Source organism: Chelonoidis abingdonii, chromosome 2 (assembly GCF_003597395.2).
Source record: "Chelonoidis abingdonii isolate Lonesome George chromosome 2, CheloAbing_2.0, whole genome shotgun sequence".
Lineage (NCBI taxonomy): Eukaryota > Metazoa > Chordata > Testudines > Testudinidae > Chelonoidis > Chelonoidis abingdonii.
Window position 1 is genome coordinate 206,702,556 of NC_133770.1, and position 21,625 is coordinate 206,724,180.

A 21,625-nucleotide genomic window follows, 5' to 3' on the forward strand; every position below is an offset into this window, starting at 1 on the left:
TTTATTTAAAATTAAATTAAAATGCAGAGCCTATTGGACCGGTGGCCAGGACCCGGGCAGTGTGAGTGCCACTCAAAATCAGCTCGCGTGCCATCTTTGGCACACGTGCCATAGGTTGCCTACCCCTGAGTTAGAGCTTATCTTCCATAGGCTACACACTTTAATGGGCAACATAACTGTACAATTGTAAGCCTGGCATTCCCTCCAGAACTGGGCAGTAATAGTACAAAGATACAAGAACATATTTTCAAAACTGGACTGGGAGCATGGGATGTCCCATCCACCTTCCTTTTCTTTTCTTGAGAGCTAGAAGGGAGTATAATCTCAAAGGTTCTTGTTGGAGTTACAGTCTGGAGCAGGTTGAGAATCTATACTAGAATAAATCTAGGCGCTGATAGGTAGTTAGATGCTATTAATCGAGTGGTTCCCCCAACTTTTTCATAATGCATGCCCTATGTTACTAGATCAATTTTTTTCAAGGACGTTTTGGCTCTAGTTTTCCACTCCCTGACATTTTTGCCCCCCTCTTTATAAGCACGTAACATTTGTCTGGCTGCTACAGCAATTACATAGGAAAATAGTATTTCAAAAGTACTTACCATATTTTTATTTGTCTTAGTTCCATGTGTTTTGTCTTTTTTTTTTTTTTTAAGAAAATAAACCTCATGGTTTACTTTTGGTCAACATTTCATTTCTCCCTCCTTCCACTTTAATTTCTCTTACCTGAAAACAAGAACCAGCACCTACGAGCAGCCAGCTTTCTGTGTAGCACGGGAAAGTGATTCTTGGACTAGATTAGTAACCTGATTATATTTTTAGGACTAAATAATACAAAACTCATCAAAAATTAAGCAACACTAAGGGAACTGAGAAGAGAAGGTGCAATGAATATAAGGAGCAGCATTATGTACAAAGAGCAAGCAAAATACTATTTAGGACAACAGAGAAAAAAGCTCAGTCCTGGAAGTTACTATAGTTTTGGGAAAGCACAGTTTCCACTATCGACCACCTTACTCACACTCACCCCTTCTGCTCTTACACAGTATAGGCCAGAAGTGGGCAAACTACATCCGGCCCTCCAGACATCTTAATCCAGCCCTCGAGCTGCCCTGCTCTGTACAGTTCCTGGAAGCAGCAGCATGTCCCTCCTCTAGCTCCTATGCACAGGGGCAGAAAGGGGGCTCCACATGCTGCCCCCACCCCAAGCACCACTCTCACAGCTCACGTTGACCAAGAACTGCTGCCAATGGGAGCTGTAGGGACAGCACTTATGGACAGGGCAGTGCGCAGAGCTGCCTGGATGTGCCTTCGTGGAAAAACCAGAGCAGGGACATACCACTGCTTCTAGGAGCTGCTAGAGGTAAGCACCACCCCGAGCCTGCATTCCTGGCCCCCTCCCGCACCCTAACCTCCTGCCCCTGCCCTGATCCCACTCCTGCCCCTTCAAATCCGTCCCAGCCCAGAGCACCCTCCTGCTCTCCCAACCCCTCATCCCGTGCCCTCACCCCTCCTGTACCTCAACCCCCAATTTAATGAGCATGCATGGCCTGCCATACAATTTCCATATCCAGATGGGGCCCTTGGGCCAAAAAGTTGTCCCACCCCTGCTATAGGGCATAGCCACACTCCCACACCGTAGCATGAGAAGATGCAGTGGGTCCACCAGTAGCAACTTTACTCCTGGGGGAATTCTGTCCCATTGCACACACAGAGAATTAAGCCCTCCTCCCCCTGCTCCCGCATACATTCTGCCCAGGATGTGCTGCAATTACACTTTTCGACGACAAGGGGCCACTGTGGTGCCAGAAAAGACGGCATTCGGCTTTGGGCCAGAGCAGCCAGCCACGGAGAGGCTGCTTTCCTCGCAGCACCCTGCCTGTGGGGCCAGGTAAGGAGGCATGGGTTACCAGAAAGACAGGGCACACAGGGCTGCTGGGTGGTCACAGATTAGGGTGGGGGTACAGCAGCTAGTGGGGTGACAGCACTAAGCCAGGGTGTATGGGTGCAAAGGCACAAAGATAGGGAGTGTGAGGTGGGGGTTCAGCAACACATGGGAGGAGGATGGTTTAGTGAGGGTACGTAGACACATGGGGAGAGGGAGGTGCAGGAACACATTGGGATGGGGCAAATGTGCCTGGCTAGATGGAAGAGACTAGGTCAGGCAGGGGTTGCATAGGGGAAACTCCCCCACTCCCTAACAATCCTTCTCCCCCAGAAAAAAGTTCCCTGCTTCTCCTATCCGCACCCAACCACCCTCTAGGTTCACTCCCAGGCTCCCTCCTAGCAATTACTTCCCTCTTCCTCAGCTCCTCCATTATCCCCAACTCCCCCAAGCCTTTGCACTGCTTCTGAGGGGTGCAGGAAATAAGTTTCTGTATTGTACTTTAAACGAATTATTCCTCAGAGTTCTGTATTAATATGCCTAGTAAGGAACCTTATTTGACAGAAAACATTTGATTTTTTTGTCTGCATTGTTACATACTTGCTGACAAGTATTTTGAAATAAATTCCCAAAATAATTGAAGCATGCATGATTATAGTGTGTTAATTTAACAAATAAAATATGCAGAATTTTAAAATATCATGTGCAGAATTGTTAATTTTGGGGCATAAAATTCCCCAAGCATACACCTTGCACTTGGGGGGTATTGTCCTGCTACAATATGGCTTCCTGCTGCTGCATGGGAGGGGGGGAGTGCCCTTCCTCATAAGTGTATTTGCATTGGAGCCACTGCACTGTGGGATATCTGCCCCAAGTTGCGTAAATGCAATGATCCTCAACCACTGTAGCTTAGGCCAGAACAAACAAATCATGTGGATGCACTTTCACTAGTTATTCTGCATTTATGTAGAACCCCTGTGCTACCCCCCGCCCCCCAAATACCTCTGTGGAACAATCTTCTCTTGCATCAGCACCTGACCTTGTAAATTCAGGATACTAAATTGCTGCACAAGCACCTGTGCACACACATCATTCTTTCAGTGTATAGATAATAGATGTTACACTACTGCACATTTTTAATCTTGCATTTTCAAATGTTTATACTTTATTTTTAAAATAATTAGCTAGTGCCCTAATTATAAAGGTTAACTTGCATACCACAATTCTAAACTCTGAAATTCCATCATTTTTATTATGAGGAAGAAGTACACTGAGTACTGGTTGGCAAACTGAAACTGTTTTTTTGGTTTTGTTTGTTTTTCCCAACTCCACAAGCTTTTTACTCCCCCTTCTCAGGACAGGGAGCAGGAGCTGTAACTGAAAATAGAACAAAAAACAGACAACTTCAAGCAGTTCTCAGTTCTACCAACACTTCTGCACATGGTTAACTTTACAAATGGGAGCAGACCCTTTGAAGTGAATGGGAATACTGTCACACAATGTTAAAGCATTTGTTTGAGTGTTGCAGAATATGGGGAAATTTCAATCCAAGGCTTGTGTAAAGTTGTAGTTTGTTAAAACAAGGCGTAGAACAGCAACTGTTGTGTAGTCTTAAAGAGAATCTGTTACGGATTTTTGAGCAATTGGGCTTGGACCATTTTTAGTACTTAGGACAAAGATCTAACTTTTGTTCTCCTTTAAAAAAAAATGTTAGATATTGGGAATATTAACACCAGGCTCCATTGTTTTTTGCTCTTGAATAGAGCTGGGGCTCTGAAGATGTGTTTCAGTGCCTTGCACCTCAACTGAAATGGCAGGAGGCATTGGATCTTAAGACATCCATTATGTAAAATGATTACTGACTTTACAAACGTCAGTGATAAACATTTAAAATAGTTTCCCCCTCACTTCCTTGCCTTTCACACATTTGGCTCCTTTTCATGAAATTTCACACAAAACCTGAATTTCTACTTTAAAAATGAAGGGAAAAAATAAAACTTACTTTCAATTTTTTATATACACCTCTACCGTGATATAACGCGACTCGATGTGACACAAATTCAGATATAAGGTGGTAAAGCAGCACTCGGAGGGGGCGGGGGGGCACGGAGCTGCGCACTCTGACAGATCAAAGAAAGTTCGATACAACGTGGTTTCACCTATAAGGTGGTTGGTAAGATTTTTTGGCTCCCAAAAACAGCGTTACATTGGGGTAGAGGTGTATAAACCAGTAAAGAAGTGTATTAAACATGACTGTTGGTGGTCACTCTCTATAGTAGTCACAATCAGCAAGCTGTTATATGTCTTACATACTAACAGCGAAATCTTGTTTAAAAGTATTTAAATGAAACAATACATGAAATTTGAGTTTTAAGCCTTCTGAAGAAAAAGTTGCTTAATTCACTCACATGTATCCAACTGTAAGTGTGTTAGATTGGATATTTGCATCAGAAAGGCTCTTCTATTATATTAATAGTATTTCTTTTGATGAAAAAAAGAGCAAACTAATACAAACCCTTTAAAATAAGTTTAATTGCTCTACCTAATAATTATAAACTTTATTTTAGGGAACAAGGTGGAAAATTCTAAAAGTGATCGAACATGCTTAATTAAAATTCTATTGTAGTATATACAGGAATAGTTTCTTTTATTTTACAAGCCAATTCCAATTATCTTTTAGAGCTCTAGAACAGTTTCTTGAAGGCATGTTGAACATTGATGACACATTTCACATTTATGGATGTGATCTATTGTATAACATAAGAAACTCAAAGACCACAATAAACCAAGTACAAAAAACCCCCACCTATTAGATAGGCACTTTGAAGTCAGCTACTTTCTCCATATAGCTCACAGTTAATGCTGCTTGTGTGTAGTCATAGTTCAAAGGGTACTAAACAATAGAGCTAATATCCCTTTGATGCACAAGCACAAACATTAGGTTGCAAACATATAAAAAAAATATGGAGATATACCTATCTCATAGAACTCGAAGGGACCTTGAAAGGTCATTGAGTCCAGTCCCCTGCCTTCACTAGCAGGACCAAGTACTGTCCCTGAGGGTGTGGGTTTGTTTTTTTTTTTGTGCACTCCAGATCCCTAAATGGCCCCCTCAAGGATTGAGCTCACAACCCTGAGTTGAGCAGGCCAATGCTTAAACCACTGAGCTATCCCTCTCCCCCCGTGTGGTGTTTGCAAAACATGTAAGAAAGCCGATTTTTGAAAATCTTTTGGAGGAAAACTGAAAAAGAAAAGCAGCCAAAAACTGAAGCATTTACAAGCATCTGAATAAGACCCTTTCAGATTTATTTTGAGTATGTATATTAAACCCCTTCATTCTCAGGTAAAAGGTTAAGAGGCTGAGAGCTATATCGTCTGCTTGGGTGAGGATACTGGAGGTTGGCAGTGTCAGCATCGCAAGAGTGCTCTATCAGAGGAGGTGGTGGTAGGAGCTGGGCATAACTGGACCATCTCGATCCAGTCCATGGGGAATCCAGAGGGGGAAAGAAATACCTGAAACAATTAAGACAGGAACAAAACACCAAAACAAAAAAGAAACAGAAGAAAAAGAGAAGAGTAGTAAATACAAGGAGAAACAAAGGGGAGAAAAGACATGCTGGAAAAAAAAAAAAAAGCTTTAGTATATCCATCCCAAAACCAATGAAACATAACAGCAGAAATCAAGGCACTCATTCAAAACAAGATTGATCAAGTCTGGAAACTGTTCTTTAAAAGAAAAAAAAAAAAAGGTATACTCCTTTCCACTGAAAGCCTCAGAAAAAAGAATATTGTAAATACATTCCTAATATACATTTTACAAAGAAACAAGTTACTTTGTAAATTATAAGGATTTTCTAACACAGCTATCAACATCTTTGATGCAAACGGTTCTCCTAGAATTCATGCAGCTTATGAACAGAGACTTTAATAATACTTCATTTGCAACACCAGGCAGACATTAAATATTATGCAAGTACACATGCTGCATTTGCATCCAACTCAGATCAATTTTACTGCAAGTTTCTAGAACAGATGTAAAAACATGAGATTGTTTTTACAATACTTAGATATGACAATATACATTTACAAGGAAGGATTACTCTTTTCAATTAAATACAATCTTTGTATGTATTTACATATTTCTTCAGAAACCTCAGAACAAGCTAAAGATTTCTGATCAACACAATGCTTAGAGAATGCCATTTCATGTCATTCTTTTGCCAACTTCTATTATGACTTACCCGTAACATTTATGCACTTTAATATAACTACTAAAATATTTGAAGACATTATCTGGCTTGTTTTTTGCTCTGAGAATATTTACAGAATGCATGGCCAAGTAATTAATAAAATCCTGGGACAATCCACATTTAAAGACTTTAGATGTTTCCTAGATTACTGTAAATTTCAAAATGTTGTCCTCAGAGGGAATAATAATTACTCTCTGGAATCACACCACAGGAACATACAAACACGAATCAGAAAAAAGTATTTTTAGTGAGCCTGAAGAAAGTATGACAGCACTTACAAAACATTTCTTTGAAGTAGTTTGAATTTATAAATGAAGCAATGCCACATTAAATTAAGCTACTATTTGTACAGTTGTCAAATCACACTGTTCTCTTATTTCTTTAAGACTAACAGTTTCAGTATATTACAAAGTAATTACAAAGCTGTAATGTTTAGGAATCAATTATATATTTGAACACTGCAAAATGTAAAACAAATCAACACTCAAAACAATTTTAATGAAAATTAGCTGACTTTAATGGTCATTAAGCCGTCTTTTCCCTCCTCACACCCCAGCTAAGGACAACAAATCCTCTTAACCCATACACTAGTCCGTAATTTTCATGAGCTTTCGGGGGACGAGGGGGGGAAACGGACCTATTTGTGGTGGAAATCTGTCTCAACAAGAACCCTCTCCAATTATTTTTCTTTCAGAAGTTCCAACAGTGTCAAACTGCAATGGCTAGTACAAAAAGGTATACAGTGTATTTTTAGACAGGCCTTTTGAATTGCGTTTAGTAGTTATCAGGCTGCTGGTGTCTTGGGAGAGGTCAAACGGCGTTGGGGAGGGGAAAAAAGTTCTCTTTCCATTCCTGTGTGCATGCAACAAGCAGCAAAACAGCAAAGTTACTCCAGTTAGGTTGATATCAGCTCTGTTTTCTGTTAAAAAGGACATAATACAAATGGAGAAGGGAAAATGCATCACAAATCTAGGCACATGTGGTTATCAGCACAATAACAACACAGCACTACTGAGTGTGGGTTTTCTAGTAATTTATTTTCATGTTTCAAATCATTCCAAAACTATTTTTATCACTAACCCACAGTTTGAAAAGCATAAGTGGTATAATGTACTTATTCTGATAAATATGATTTTCCAAAGATTGAAATCTTATTATAGTTTAACTGCCCCTTAGCTGTTTAAATGTACAATGCATAGAAAGTCAGGGCCTAGAGACAGTCTAAAAGCAATCCAATTTGGTCAATAGTTAATATATGCTTTGTTTTTATTAAACTTAAAAACCACTAAAGCACATTATAGATATGATTTTTACACTAACTTTCAACCCAATGTAGTCACAAAGCAAAACAGGTAGGTAAATACTTTCTCACACAGTAAGGCTCTATCATAAAGGACAGGACCCAGTATAGTCAGAGATTCCATGGCCGTAGACGTCACAGTGGAATTCACCCCTGCTGCAGAATTGTGAACAAGAATCTTTCATTTCTCTTTTTTAAAAAGTATGTTTCTAGTCCTTAGAACTGTGGAGATAACCTTGGAAACATACACCAATGGAGTGGTGGCTGCCCGAGTCTGCCAAGAGCCTGAAACAACAGCTCTAAGCGGTGTAAACTGTCCCATCCATCACAGTCAGGGCCTTGTGGAGTCTACAATTCCACAGCTGTAGAACACAGCATTTTTGCAAGATGATACGGAGTTCAACATTTTTGCTGCAACCAGCTGACTTTTGTCTTCCTGTCCTCCTGGAATTTGGTCTGCAGCTGCCTCTTGGCTCTCTAGCTTTCCCCACAAAGGAGAGTTAATTAGATTATTGTGCATGATCCCTGCACTGTTCCATTGAGGGCCAGAGCTGGAGTTCAGCTTACAGCCAAGAGAAGGAGGAGCCAGAAGCATAGGCTGGCCAGCTGGGCTGCCAGGATAGCAGAGTAGCAGCCGACACTTGGGAAATCAGGGAGATAACCCGCTGAAGCCGGCTACAAGCTTCCCCCTTCCCTAGCACACACAAGGGAAGGAGCTTCTGAGCTGGCCCTCCTGGACAACATCACGGGAGCCAAGGCTTGGGTTGTGGAGCCAGGCCACCTGGAGAGCACAGGAAAGATACCCATCCTCAAAAATAATCGCCATAAAAATAATCACTGAATTTTATGTGAATGAATATTTTGAATTATGAACCACAGTTGCATTTGCCTAAGAATGGAAATGAAGGCTATTTCACAGTGATAGTATCAAATGTTTGCTGCAGAATTTGGAAAATTCTGCTGTGGAATCTGGTCCCATTGTGCTACAGAATACACAGAGCCCTGAAAAAGGGTACCTGCTATATGCTGGAATTTATGATTGCCTTACAAATGCAAAATTAAAGAATTTAGTCGGCACTTCTTTAAATGTTAGTGTAACAGGAAAAACCACTAGTACAATAATAAAAAACACAAGCATTATTACCAGACCCCATAAAAGAGACATCAGAATTGAGTGAAACTAAGAGTGAAGTAGGTACACAAAAGATACTGTATTAAAAAATTCTACAGTCTATGTATAAATTAGCCTACCTGCCAGCAGCTGATCCATTTAATGAATTCTGTAGGCTTGTATTGGCTGAACCTAGAGAAGCATTAAACACTCCCTGCTGAGAACTACCATTGACTGGACTCCCATTACCTTTCAGTATACCAGTGCACTTCCAGTTGTCCATGTAATTAGCTGCAAAATCATCAAAAAAATTAGTTTTTATTTCCATCCCTAATTGCCAAGAACATTTGATAAGGTTACAAGATTCTGGGCAGATTCTCAGCTGGTGTAAGTTGGTGAAGTACCACTCAAGTCAGAGGAGCTATATCAATTTAAGACAGCTGAGGATCTAGCTCTTTAACTGTTTGACATTCTCTTCCCACACTATTTTTTTCAATTTCCTCTTAATTAAGCTTGAAAACTTCACTGTTCAGAAATCAGTAAAATACAAGCGGTAAAGTTCAACCTTCCTTTAAGAAATGACATGCAAAAATGTTAGTACCGAAAAAATTACAAAATATTAGTTGGACACGTTAAAGATTAAGTATCTGTATCGTTCCCTGAGCAGGATCTAGGGAATATAGATTTTTCACTCTTCTTCCATCAAGAGAAGACAGCTACAGAAATTGTAACTTGGATATTTTAGAGTTTTGTATACACCTCACATTTATTCCTGACTGCACCAGACATGTTCATGAGATAAAAGGTGACATTAATGTCTACTACTTTAGTTAGAACAAACTGAACAATTCAGAAAACAAGTTCTGTTGGCTATTATCGTATTATAAATCAAACAAAGCAAGTGTCCTCTGAGGTCCAGCAAATAAGAGATTTTCTTTTCTTTTCCAAATGTATGCAGCAATAGAAAGTCTTTTAGTTCACAAACCAATTCCAAGAAATTTGCATTCCAGAAACAATTAAGTTTTCCCATAGGTCAATCTTTAATCTTTCAGCATTGGACAAAGCAATCTAAAATACCTTAACGTGTGCCCTACAGAACTCTTACCTTTCCATAGTCTAACACAGCCATCATCACCAGATGATGCAAGCACTGTGCCTGTAATGTTCCAGCTCACTCGCCAGACCTGGGAATTGTGATTATCAAACTGAGCTACTATCTGAATTTCAAATTTTGTTAGTCCTCCAGAAGAAGTCAATTCTTTCCTATTAAGAAAAAAAAGCGGGTAAAAATTCTACAGTACATGCATCCGTATTTTAAGACAATAAACGTTACTAATTCTGACCAAAGAAAATACTAACTGTCTTGAATGTGCAACAACAAGAGGGAGCTGTTTTCTCCAAGAAGGTTTGTGATGATATTTTCCTTGAACAAGTAATAGTAAATGATGTTGAAAGAAAATTTTGTTGTGCTAGTTCATTGTTTGCCTCTAATAGACTGCTAAAAGCAACTCTTTCTGGATAGGCTTAAGTATTATTAGCATAAGACTACACAACTATATTCTTTCAAGTTAAGAAATCTGGTTCAAAAGCTCACCTTACAGGTTTCAGTGTGAAAATTCGTACATCTTTGGTAGCTACAGCTAAAATATGGAAGGATCTTCCCAGGTTCGGAGCAAATGCAATATCATGTACAGGATCAGTGACTGTCATAAGAGTTTCTGCTTTTGCATACTTCCTGAGGAGCAACAGACAGGTTATTCATTTGATGAGTGCTGACAACATAGCCACTGATGCAAACATGGAGTAGACAGAGGGAATTACTGTACAGAGAAGGGTCCAGCAATCAAATATAAATTAAAAAGACGAATCATTAACATTATGTTACAAATTAATATATTTTAATTTGTGTAATCTGTGTTCAACGACTGGCTTCTGTATGCCTCATTTGCTATATAATGAGCATCTTTTGTAATAGGACCAAATTCTGGTTTATCAGAGTAAATTATATTAGATTTGCTCTACTGTCACTGCATACAGAATCTGGCCCAGAATGAGGTATGAATCCTCAGGATTCTCTTGCCTCATGCACTATTCAACAGGCACACTGAATGAGGCAGGATTCTAATATGTGATCTCGTATTAAATAGTTTATCATAAAATTAAGGTTTCACATCTGTGCATTTTCTTACTGGAGTGATTAATTTAACAAATCTAATGCTTTCTTAATGGATTTCAAAGAATGCCGATGATTCACAGGATTTTCTATCATCAATTGTATCTATCTTGCCCCCAATCCTGCTAAGAGTTACGTATCTGCTTAACTTTAAGCACCTTAAGTAAATCTTTGGAGGACTAGGGCCTCAGATCTCTGTTTGAAAATCCTAGTGACATTCATGAGATTTTTGTGTTCGGAATGGCAGCACTAGCCATGGTCCATCACCATGATGTGCAACATCAGCCAGCGTTCTGAGATTCTTCTCCTTCTACCCGTTCCATGATACAAGAATATATGCAGCAACTACAATGAGGCAGTATTTCATACATCATTTCAAACTTCTCACAATGTACATGTTTTATTACTCAAAAGTATATTTTGTACTTCTATCCATACACAATAGTGAGAATTATTTAATCCCTATGTTGTTATAAACCAGCATATAGCCATTCTAAACCCATCATAAAGATTATACAGTACAACCTCAGAGTTATGAACACCTTGGGAATGTAGGTTGTTCATAACTGTGTTGTAACTCTGAACAAAGCGTTCTGGTCATTCTTTCAAAAGTTTACAAGTGAACATTAACTTAATACAGCTTTGAAACTCTACTATGCAGAAGAAAAATGCTTTCCATTTTATTATTAGTTTACATTTAACAGTACTGTATTTTCTTTTTTCTTTTTTTTGGTTTCTAGTACTGCCTGATTGTGTAATTCTGGTTCCAAACGACATGTGTGGTTGACTGGTCAGTTCGTAACTCTGAAATTCTACTGTACTGGTTAATTCCTTAGTTTACCTGGTGTTTTCATTGTATTCATAAATCTGAACCTTAGCCAGTATATTTGGACTGTTGTCATCACTTCCTACAGCTATCATCGGAGAATGAGCTCGAGAGCTACAAGTGAAAAATAAGTGCCATTACATTTACAAATTACTATCATGTGTAACACAAGTTAAACTATTTTAAGTATTACGGATTAAAAAAAATTAAAAATGTTAATCAGATTTCAAAGTCAAGCACTCAAAAGTTAAGAAATGGTAGATTTTCAGCTGGCTGTGCAACCATAATTCTGGTCCCTAGAATGACCATCCTCCGCCACGAATGAGACTAGGGCCCTGTGGAAAAAGCAGCATGTAATTGAAGACTTATTTAATTCAGCAGTGGGCAAACTTTTTGGCCTGAGGGCCACATTGGGGTTGCAAAACTGTATGGAGGGAAGATTGTGCCCCCCAAAACAGCCTGGCCCCCAACCTCTCCCACTTCCTGTCCCCCTCAGAACCCCTGACCCCTCCAACCTCCCTCCCTTCTTGTCCCCTGACAGCCACCTCCTGGGACCTCCCCCCAACCCTAACTGCTCTCCCAGGACCCCACCCCCTATCCAACCCCCCCACTCCTTGTCCCCTGACTGCCCCAACTCCTATCCCCACACACACCCCCGACAGGCCCTCTGGGACTCCCACACTTATCCAACCCCTCCCCCGTTCCCTATCCCCTGACCGCTCCCGCCCTCCCTGAACCTCCACCCCATCCAACTCCCCCGCTCCCTGTTCCTGAGTGCTCCCCAGGACACCCTGCCCCGTATCCCTGGCCCCCTTACCATGCTGCTCAGAGAAGCATGTCTGGCAGCCGTGCCGTTTGGCCAGAGTCAGACATGCTGCTGCACTGCCCTGAAGGAGCTTGCAGTCCCGCCCCCCAGAGTGCTGCCCGCTTGACAGCGTGGGAGGGGCTGGGGGCTATCCGCCCCGGCCAGGAGCTCAAGGGCTAAGTAGGACAGTCCCGCAGGCCGGATGTTTGCCCACCTCTGATTTAATGCATACACACATGGAGATAGAATTGGGGTTGTAATCATAAACTGGGCATTTCCTAACTTGCAAGTGTTTGTCTTTGCAACCAAAATAACATTTTTAACTACTAATTTGAAGTGTAATTTCTTAGGGCTTTGAATTTGTTTTTAAGTCAAGTAAAAGGTAAACTGTGTGTAACTTTAACAACTTCCACCTCTCATAATGAATCAGGAGTGTCTGAACCTGAACCTTCAGTACTGAAGCACAAACTACTACTATGTGAGCTACACAGCTGAACATATTAGCTGGCTCCAGAAGAACGCTATTTTCCCAAAAGAAGGGGTGGGTTACCAAGTCTAGAGGTGAAAAATCCAAGGAAGTGTAGCTCTGTCTGGCTCCTCCTACTCCAATCCCTGGTGTGGGGGAACTCTTGTCCCAAGTGTTTCCCCACCAGAGAGGAGACTGGTGTCATGCACTGGGTCTAGGGGTAGCCTTGTAGGGACCATCCTGTCTCTTACTCCATCCCTCCCCAAGAGATGGAGGAGTGCTTGTCCCATGGGGCCATGTAAGGTTTACAGAGTGAGTCCAGACCACCTCTCTTTTAAGTCCCCTCTGCTTCCCCAAAGGTCACTTTGACAGATCACGGGGTATTCCCTGTTCAGCATGTGTTACTGCTTTAGCAGTGGCATCAGCCTGGCCTCATAATGTTCAGTGACTTGGGCAGTCTAATAACATTTTCCTGAATATAAAAGTGACAGAAAGGAAATGGCAATATTTAACACCACCTCTCAAGCAAATCTGAATGCTGTTTCATGAAACAAAAGGCCTGCTGAAAACAACATTAGAGAGTTTCTCAAAGAAAGGTCTCAAGAATCCTTTATAAGAAAGTTAGGCAAGCTTAATGTAGACATCACTCCTCCCTCACCCCCACAATTATCATTCATTCTCAAACTCTCACTTATGATTTGATCCAACCAAACTAGGTCAAAGTCTTTAGTAAACTTTTCTTCTAGATCTGACAAAATCTTTTGGATTTTTACAGCATTAATAAGTTTTAGACAAACTAATCTTTGGACTTTTCTTCTATTCATTCTTTAAACCTGTCTAAGTGATGCTTTATAACTTACCTTGATGGATTCCAAGAAATGCAACTGCAGCTTAGCTTACATGAGATTTCATGCTGCAGTGACCACTGACTGAGATTCATAACATCTGGAGCTTCATATATCCTCACTACTCCATCTGCTGAACAGGTTGCTAACATAAGACCCATATGCTTGGGAGCAAACTTCACATCTGTAACAGATGTCCTACTGTCTACCAGAGTGGTCCTTTTTACCTGTGTCATAAACAGATAAGAAAAGTTAATAGCACAGAAGTACTTTATATCTCTTTGACTATAAAGGGTTAACAAGTTCAGTAAGCCTGACTGTCACCTGACCAGAGGACCAATCAGCGGACAGGATACTTTCAAATCTTGAGGGAGGGAAGTTTCTGTGTGTGCTGTTAGTTTTGGTGGTTGTTCACTCTGGGGGCTCAGAGGGACCAGATGTGCAACCAGGTTTCTCTGCAATCTCCCTGATACAGGTTCTTATATATTCAAATAGTAAGTACTAGGTAGATAAAGCGAGGTAGGCTTGTGTTTGTTTTCTTTATTTGCAAATGTGCATTTGGCTGGAAGGAGTTTTACTTATCCATTTGGCTGGAAGGAGTTCAAATTTATATTTTTGCTAAAAGGATTTTAATTTGTACTTGTATACTTAGGCTGGGAGGGTATTCCCAGTGTCTATAGCTGAAAGACCCTGTACCTAATCCATCTTAAATTTACAAAGATAATTTTTTTTTCTCTTTAATTAAGTTTCTTGTTTAAGAACTTGATTGTTTTTTTTATTCTGGTGTGAGACCCCAGGAGACGGGGTCTGGATTCACCAGGGAATTGGTGGGGAGAAAGGAGGGAAAGGGGGAGAGAAGGCTAGTTTTCTCTCTGTGTTAGAGTTACTGTTCTCGTCAGGGAGAGTTCTTGGAGGGTGGAGAGAAGAAGGAGAGGGGAAGGTGCATTTTCCTGACTCGTTTAGAGATTCAATCTTCCAGGGTAACCCAGGGAGGGGAAGCCTGGGAGAGGCAACGGTGGGGGAAAGGGTTTACTTTCCTTGTGTTAAGATCCAGAGGGTCTGGGTCTTGGGGGGTCCCCGGGCAAGGTTTTGGGGGGACCAGAATGTACCAGGCACTGGAATTCCTGATTGGTGGCAGCGCTACAAGTACAAAGCTGGTAATTAAGCTTAGAGGAATTCATGCTGGTACCCCATCTTTTGGACACTAAGGTTCAGAGTGGGGAATTATACAATGACAACCTGAAAGTAAATGCAGTAATCATTGAAGAAAAAAATGCTTCTCAGCTTCTATCAATTATTTAGTCACCAGTTTATGATGCAGTTATGTGGCCATATAAATTGTCATGTACTAGTGCTCCAAGGTCTAGAGTTTCATCTTAAAAATCCCTAAGGGCTTGCCTACAGACACTTTCAGCACCAGTGTAACTATACTGATTAAGAACCACATACAGTTAAATTAGTCGGATCTATTGTGGGCAGAGTTATATCCATATAAAAGTGTTAATATTGATATAGCTTGATTAGGTAAGTTTACCAAAACCAGTTTCTAATCAAATAGTTAAAGCAGCGCACAAACGATGTATGTAGGCCAGCAAATAACATCAAGCTCTAAGTTTGGAAACAATCTTGAAAACCTGGAACAAACGTGCACTGACAAGTATATCTGCCTGAATTTTGAGCAATCTTGAAACTATATGTCTGAGATGTGAAATGCTCTGTTCATATAAATGGCGATGCTGACTGTGAGGCCTAATGACGATGCTTTCAAATATCAATATTGTTAACTATTTCACTGTTGATGATTTTAAAAGAAACATCAAGATAATATACTTCTTTGTCCTTGAAGATATAGTTTCAGGTAGCTACAGTGGGCCAGATAATTCGTTAAGGTTTATTGGGATGAGAAATTTCAATCCCTTCCCCCCTAGAGTAATCACCCCCTCTAGTCAAAAAAGTGAGAGAGCACGCATCCGTGTACACAGCGATACATTTGTGCATGCATGCAGAGATACATTTCCTCACCTATATCAAAGCCTGTTTCCTGTGCCCTAAAAGACCACCAAAATCAGCTTCCACACCTATTTTTGGGTGCCAAAAGCCATAAGTATCCCCTGCGCAGAAGTCAAACCTTTAACTTTTCACCTACCCATCATATTTAGTGTAATTATATATTTTCAATACCAAAATCTTTGCACGTTAAAATTTGGTAGCAGCCTCAAATAAGCTGAATATCAAAATAAAGGATACCATACTTATTGTTACATGGTGGACTGAGTGTGGGGGTAGGTGGCAGCAGTCCTACATAATTCTGGGATTCCTGCTGCATAGGAAGGGTCTAATGTGCAACACAGAACATTAGAATTTTGAGGTAAACATTTTTTCCTCAGTGGATATTTTTTGAACAGAGGGAGAGGGGATACCAAAGTAAAATGTATAATATAAAAATGTTGCAAAATTCTCCATAATGAAGTTGAGAAAAGGAAACAGTTTAGCTTGATGTTAGGAAACACTTCTTAGTAGTGACCTCTATTTGTCAGGTTGCATGCTGAAAACCATGCCAGTCATTTAAAACGAGCCTAGACGAAGCACAATCCTAAATTAACAAGGGAAATTGTCAAATAAATTACTATTATTTTATATTAACAGAAAAGCTTCATGGAAAAGGACTCTCTCTAGCTCTACTTGAGACTAGAAAATGGGTTGAAGAAAAGAGAACTCACACCAAGTTACCATAACTTGCAGTTTGGAACAATTTCTAATTTAGCCAAGTTCACTCCTCTACAGGATGAATAAAAATCAATGATTTAAAAAAAAAATCAGATTTTTATTTAAATAAAATGCTTTCTGAGGAAAAAACTTATCAAAAAATTGCATCTAAAGATAGTTTTAATTAAGATACATTATAGCTCAAAGATACCTCATCATGGAATAGGGATTATAAATTCTAATTCTATAGTATAAGACAATATATTCATGTAATGTTAAAGAAACGTTTTGTAAATGAGTTCCAATAGTTCATGGATTAGGGACTCAATCTTATGGGGTTCCAGGGGCTTCTGTATAGATTATTTAGGTTAATCTTTCTATCTACCCAATGGGGCTCAGTCTAGAAAATACATCCGAGATGCTTAGTTTTGCAGTTCTCAAACTGTGGATTTGTGTCTCCAGAGAGAACATGTTTGTTAACAGCAAAAATCTAAATAAATAAATAAATAAAGGTGAGAAATAACAGACCTCAACCCTATTGCCCCTCTGCAAATTTGCGTACACAGAGTCAGTCCTTTACCTCTCTCTAAAAGTGCAAAGTTTCAAAAAGTTCAATGAATAGAAGATCGTTGGGGGCAGAATAGATCTGGACAAAGAGAAGTCTGGAGATAAATGTGAGAAAGGAGGAACAAGCAGTAGAAACAAAAGTGAAACTGTTTGAGCAGCATATTCCAGACATCTTGAGGTCTTTCCGAGTGTACCCTTCACTGATTTGAGATCTACCATACCATTCTCTCACTAGAAGGGAAAACCTATAATGGCAGCAGGCCGTAAGAGAGACCCAGTTTGGGTTTCATCTCTCTCTGAGTTGTGAAGAATATGCATTAAGGTTATAGAAACCACCAAGAATGTACTTTTATGCAGAAATCCATGATTAAATTGAGTCTTCCCGAATAGTGATTTTTTAAATCAAATCTACCCTGGTCCTCTATTTAATTCTGGAGTTTAAGCAGCTGAAATCTGTGGTCCTTAATACTGATCAATAGCTGAGGCATAAAATATAGGAGAATTAAAGTGTGTGTCAAAACTAACAAATTTCAAATCTCACCCAGTGACTCTGCCCTCGAAGTTTATCATTCGACTCTCCCACTATTTCTTCCCACACTACAGCAGTTCTGTCAAAAGAACAGGAAGCCAGGACCTGTCCAAACTCAGGATGAGCCCATGTCACACGCCATACGGACCCACTGTGTGTCTGGGAAATAAAAAAATAAAAAAAATTCCAGTCTGCAGAATGCATATTTCACTTGGAATCATGGGAAATTTAAAGTTAATATCTTATTTTTAAGTAGCATCAAGTTTTCTAGGGAGGCAAGGAATTACAGCTGTAAAAGCAAAGAGTAACAAATCTAAAAGGCTTTTAAAGTACTACTTTGAAATGAATCCTCACTTATGAGGCTCCAAATTCTACATCAGCTATATTACTTACTGAAAACCATGTTCAAAATTCCATAATCACTGGAAAGATCAACTACAAGTTAACCAATATAGCATATGGGTTTATTTCTCAAGTTTAGACATTACTACTACACCCCTAAATTTGGAGAAGTGGTTAAGAAGCCAAAAAATGGGTCTTGACAGAGAAATTAAAGCTATATTTTAAACTGATATATGCTGCTGCCATCATCTCTGGCTTCATGGGCACTTCTCCAAAGTCCATATGGAACACAGTTGATTTTCCTTCCTGCTTGATGCTCTTTTTCAAGTCTCTGTCTGTCTACTTCTTTTCCTAGAGGAAAAGACTCCAAAAGCTTCACCTGGATTTCCAACTTTAGAATTACAAGATTTCGATACACTAATTCCTGTTACACAAACTGCAAAACAACTCAAAAATTGATCACCTCAGTTCTCTTGTGTAACTGTGCAGATTGGCCTCATTGAGAAGCTCTTCTCAGAAAAAATTATGGAGAAATCATGTTCTAATACTAGACCCCTTCAAATCCATGGATATCTGCTTTACGTCTGCAGATACCCATGGACGATTTTTGCAGATCAGACGTGGATACAAATTTGGTATCTCCACAGAGTTCTCTACCTATAACAGTCGATTAAAATGACTTTTTGCCACTTTCATTTTCATGTCCCATAATGAGACGAGAACAGAGGTGGGCAAACTTTTTGGCCTGAGGGTCACATCTGGGTGGGGAAATTGCATGCAGGGGTGGGTTAAGGTGTTGAGGTATGGGAGGGAGTGCAGGGCGCAGGAGGGGGCTCAGGGTGGGGGGCTGGGATGCAGAAGGGGTGCAGGGTGCAGCGGCTCAGGGCAGCAGGCTGGGATGCAGGAAGGGTTTCGGGTGCGAGCTCTGACCCAGTGCTGCTTACCCTGAGCGGCTCCGAGATGGCAGCAGCGCACAGTGGGGCTAAGGCAGGCTCCCTGCCTGCCATGGCCCTGCGCTGCTCCCAGAAGCAGCCAACACCACATCCCTGCAACCCCTGGGGAGGGGAACAGAGGGCACTGTGTGCTGCACTGGCCTGTGGGTATTTCCCCCAAAGCTCCCATTGGCCCTGGTTCCCTGTTCCCAACCAATGGGACCTGCAGGGGGGGGGGGGGCAGAGCCCTCTGCCCTCGCAGGGGCTGCAGAGACATGGTGCCAGACGCTTCCAGGTGCAGCACAGCTCCAGGGCAGGGAGGGAGCCTGCCTTAGCCCTGCTGCGCAACAGGGATGGCAATCCTGTGGGCTGGATCCAAAGCTCTAATGGGCTGGATCCGGCCCGCCAGTTGTAGTTTGCCCACCCCTAGACTAGAAAATAATCCCAGTGATACACTGCAAAGTCTGAGCAACAATAACCAAAACTCTCTATTGTATTTTGTCTTTTCTGGCTACTGAAGTTCTTGTATATTTACTAAACAATCTGTAAATGTAGGGAAGTCTATAGTAAAAAAAACCTCACTATAGCCTCTACTCTTTAAACTTTGAGAAGTGGGGTGAGACTAATGGATTTTTTAACATGAGAATAATTGGATTTGCAGATTGGCAAAATGATAATCCAGGAGTTTCTACTGTACAAAACTATATGAGCCAGCAAATACTTCAGTAAAATTATTTACTCACAAAATACTGAGGAGTCCCTGGCATAACCATTCATAGTTATACTGAAACAATAATGCTTACCTTCCAGCTGGCTGTACAACGCCAATCCCCATTTTCACTTTTATCCCAAACCTATTAAGAAACCAAAATGCAATCATATACTTTGTTGATCTAAGCTTTTTCTTCCTGCAAGAAATGGAAGGTAGGAGCCACAATCCATATAACCTTTTCCCCTTGAAAACCCTACATACCCTTGCATCTACACAGAGGCAGTTACACGACTAGGTTGTAAGGTCAACTCATGCAAGCCATTTCAAAAACAGGAGCCTTATTCATTTTTGTATAAAAGAATTTATTAATAAAGGGACATATCCTGCTCGCTTCATCTTAATCTGAAAATAGCATGAGAATTTCAAAAAAAATCTTAGTTTCATACGCTGTTACACTCAAGGTAAAAGCCTATAACAACTAAGATGTGAAATTATGACTGCCTACACATGTGTAAATTATATTATAAAGGTTATTACTGTAAGGCTACTTTGTGCAAAGAAAAATCCAGAATGTTCCACTATGTCCAAACAGAAAAATAACTGTATAACTGGAAACAAAACTTTAAAATGGTAAAAACTCAACATTCCCAATATGGTGGCTGAAAGTCGTAGTTTAACATTGTTTATGTGAATAATTTTTCAACTCTTATGTAGTGATGTTTTTAAACAAATATTATTTCAGTATATATACACGCAACCCAACAATTTTTAATAAAATACTTTTAAGATTAAAACTTTGATGCAACTGATGACTCCTCTCCCTTTGTGGGCTACTGTGGTCTAGTAAACAGGACATGAGGCTGAAGGTTGAATTTCTTATTCCCCGCTCCTCTAACTTCAGCATGACCTTGGACATATCACAACCTCTCTCTGCCTCAGTTACCCCACATTTAAAAAAAAAAAAAAAAAAAAAAGACAATCCTTACCCTTTACTGTGTTTTCAAATAAGCCATGGAGGTAGTTACTGGTTAGTGCAGATAAATGAGTATACTGGATCTGGACTCTATTCCCAACTCTCCCTCTCATTCACTGTGTCATCTTACATAAACCATGTTGCCTCCAGGACACACTTTATGGTCCTCTGACACAACCCTGGTTGTAACCAGTTTAGGGCACAACCACAGTTACAAACAATTTCCTAGATTTGTACCCTATTTGTAAAGCAGGCAGGACTAACAAATTACCAATACGTAATTTACAGGAGCACTGTGATACCTAACGACTGTAAATCTTTTCACAGTTCTCTGATAAAAAGGTACTATTATAAATAGAAAGTAATATTATAGTGTTCACGGAATGAACTCTAGAGCTAAATCTTCTATTCTAAAGTATATTTTCCCCCTTTTAATAATCACCCATAACTTTCGAAAGTACATTTTCTTCAGGCAGAAATTAAACTTGTTCTCAGATCAAAGGTTTGTTTTAAGTTTGAGGTAAATTGGTCAAGTTATTTTTGAGTTACAGGAAAGCAGCAAAAACATATGACTTCAAGGCTTTGACTAGCATTCCATTAACTTTACGTAACTTAAAAGCAACTCATACTATACATTTCCCATTATTTTAATCCTCACTGAGGGAGGAGAGAGCAAATTAAATATGAAAGAGTTGAGTATTTTGAGAAGTGTGGGAATTATAAAAGTACCTGTCTGGGAATACATGATAGAACATTTAACTCATTATTGTATGTTACCTCCGCTTAATTTTAAATTACATAGTGCAATTAAATCTTCTAAACAATATAGAAAAGTTAAGTTTACTGTCACATCAATCCTCTACAAGAACCTGTTAACATTTTCTTTTCTTTAAAAAGAATAAAATTAAATGCAATATGTTAATGTTAGCTATATAAAAGAAAGACTGAAAAACCATCTATTTGCAAATCAGGAAATACCAAAAGTTGACAGTTCCAAAAAGCAATACCAACATAACCACATGCAAAATATTTTCTATTTTTGTTTTCTCTGCAAAGTGTAAAACGTAGTTTTTTTATATTTTATGGTATGTATAAAAATATGTATCATTTATAATATTCTAAAGCAAGGTAGAAAACCAACAAGGTAGAAAACCATCATAGTGCACTGGGGTTAAACCTGGGCAGGAGAACTCTTGAGTATTTAGC

General features: G+C 39.9%; 1 protein-coding gene across 1 annotated transcript in view; it reads right to left on the bottom strand.

The window, feature by feature from the left end:
* The window catches only part of CEP192 (centrosomal protein 192), a 224,551-nt gene that overhangs the window by 201,960 nt on the left and 966 nt on the right, over positions 1–21,625 (bottom strand). The window contains exons 2-9 of the mRNA XM_075062017.1: positions 19,538–19,588; positions 17,473–17,619; positions 13,674–13,885; positions 11,558–11,656; positions 10,138–10,278; positions 9,649–9,806; positions 8,684–8,834; positions 5,212–5,395 (exon numbers count right to left, since the gene is read on the bottom strand). Of these exons, the coding sequence (XP_074918118.1) occupies positions 5,212–5,395; positions 8,684–8,834; positions 9,649–9,806; positions 10,138–10,278; positions 11,558–11,656; positions 13,674–13,885; positions 17,473–17,619; positions 19,538–19,588 (1,143 nt within the window). The remainder of the gene's footprint in view (positions 1–5,211; positions 5,396–8,683; positions 8,835–9,648; positions 9,807–10,137; positions 10,279–11,557; positions 11,657–13,673; positions 13,886–17,472; positions 17,620–19,537; positions 19,589–21,625) is intronic.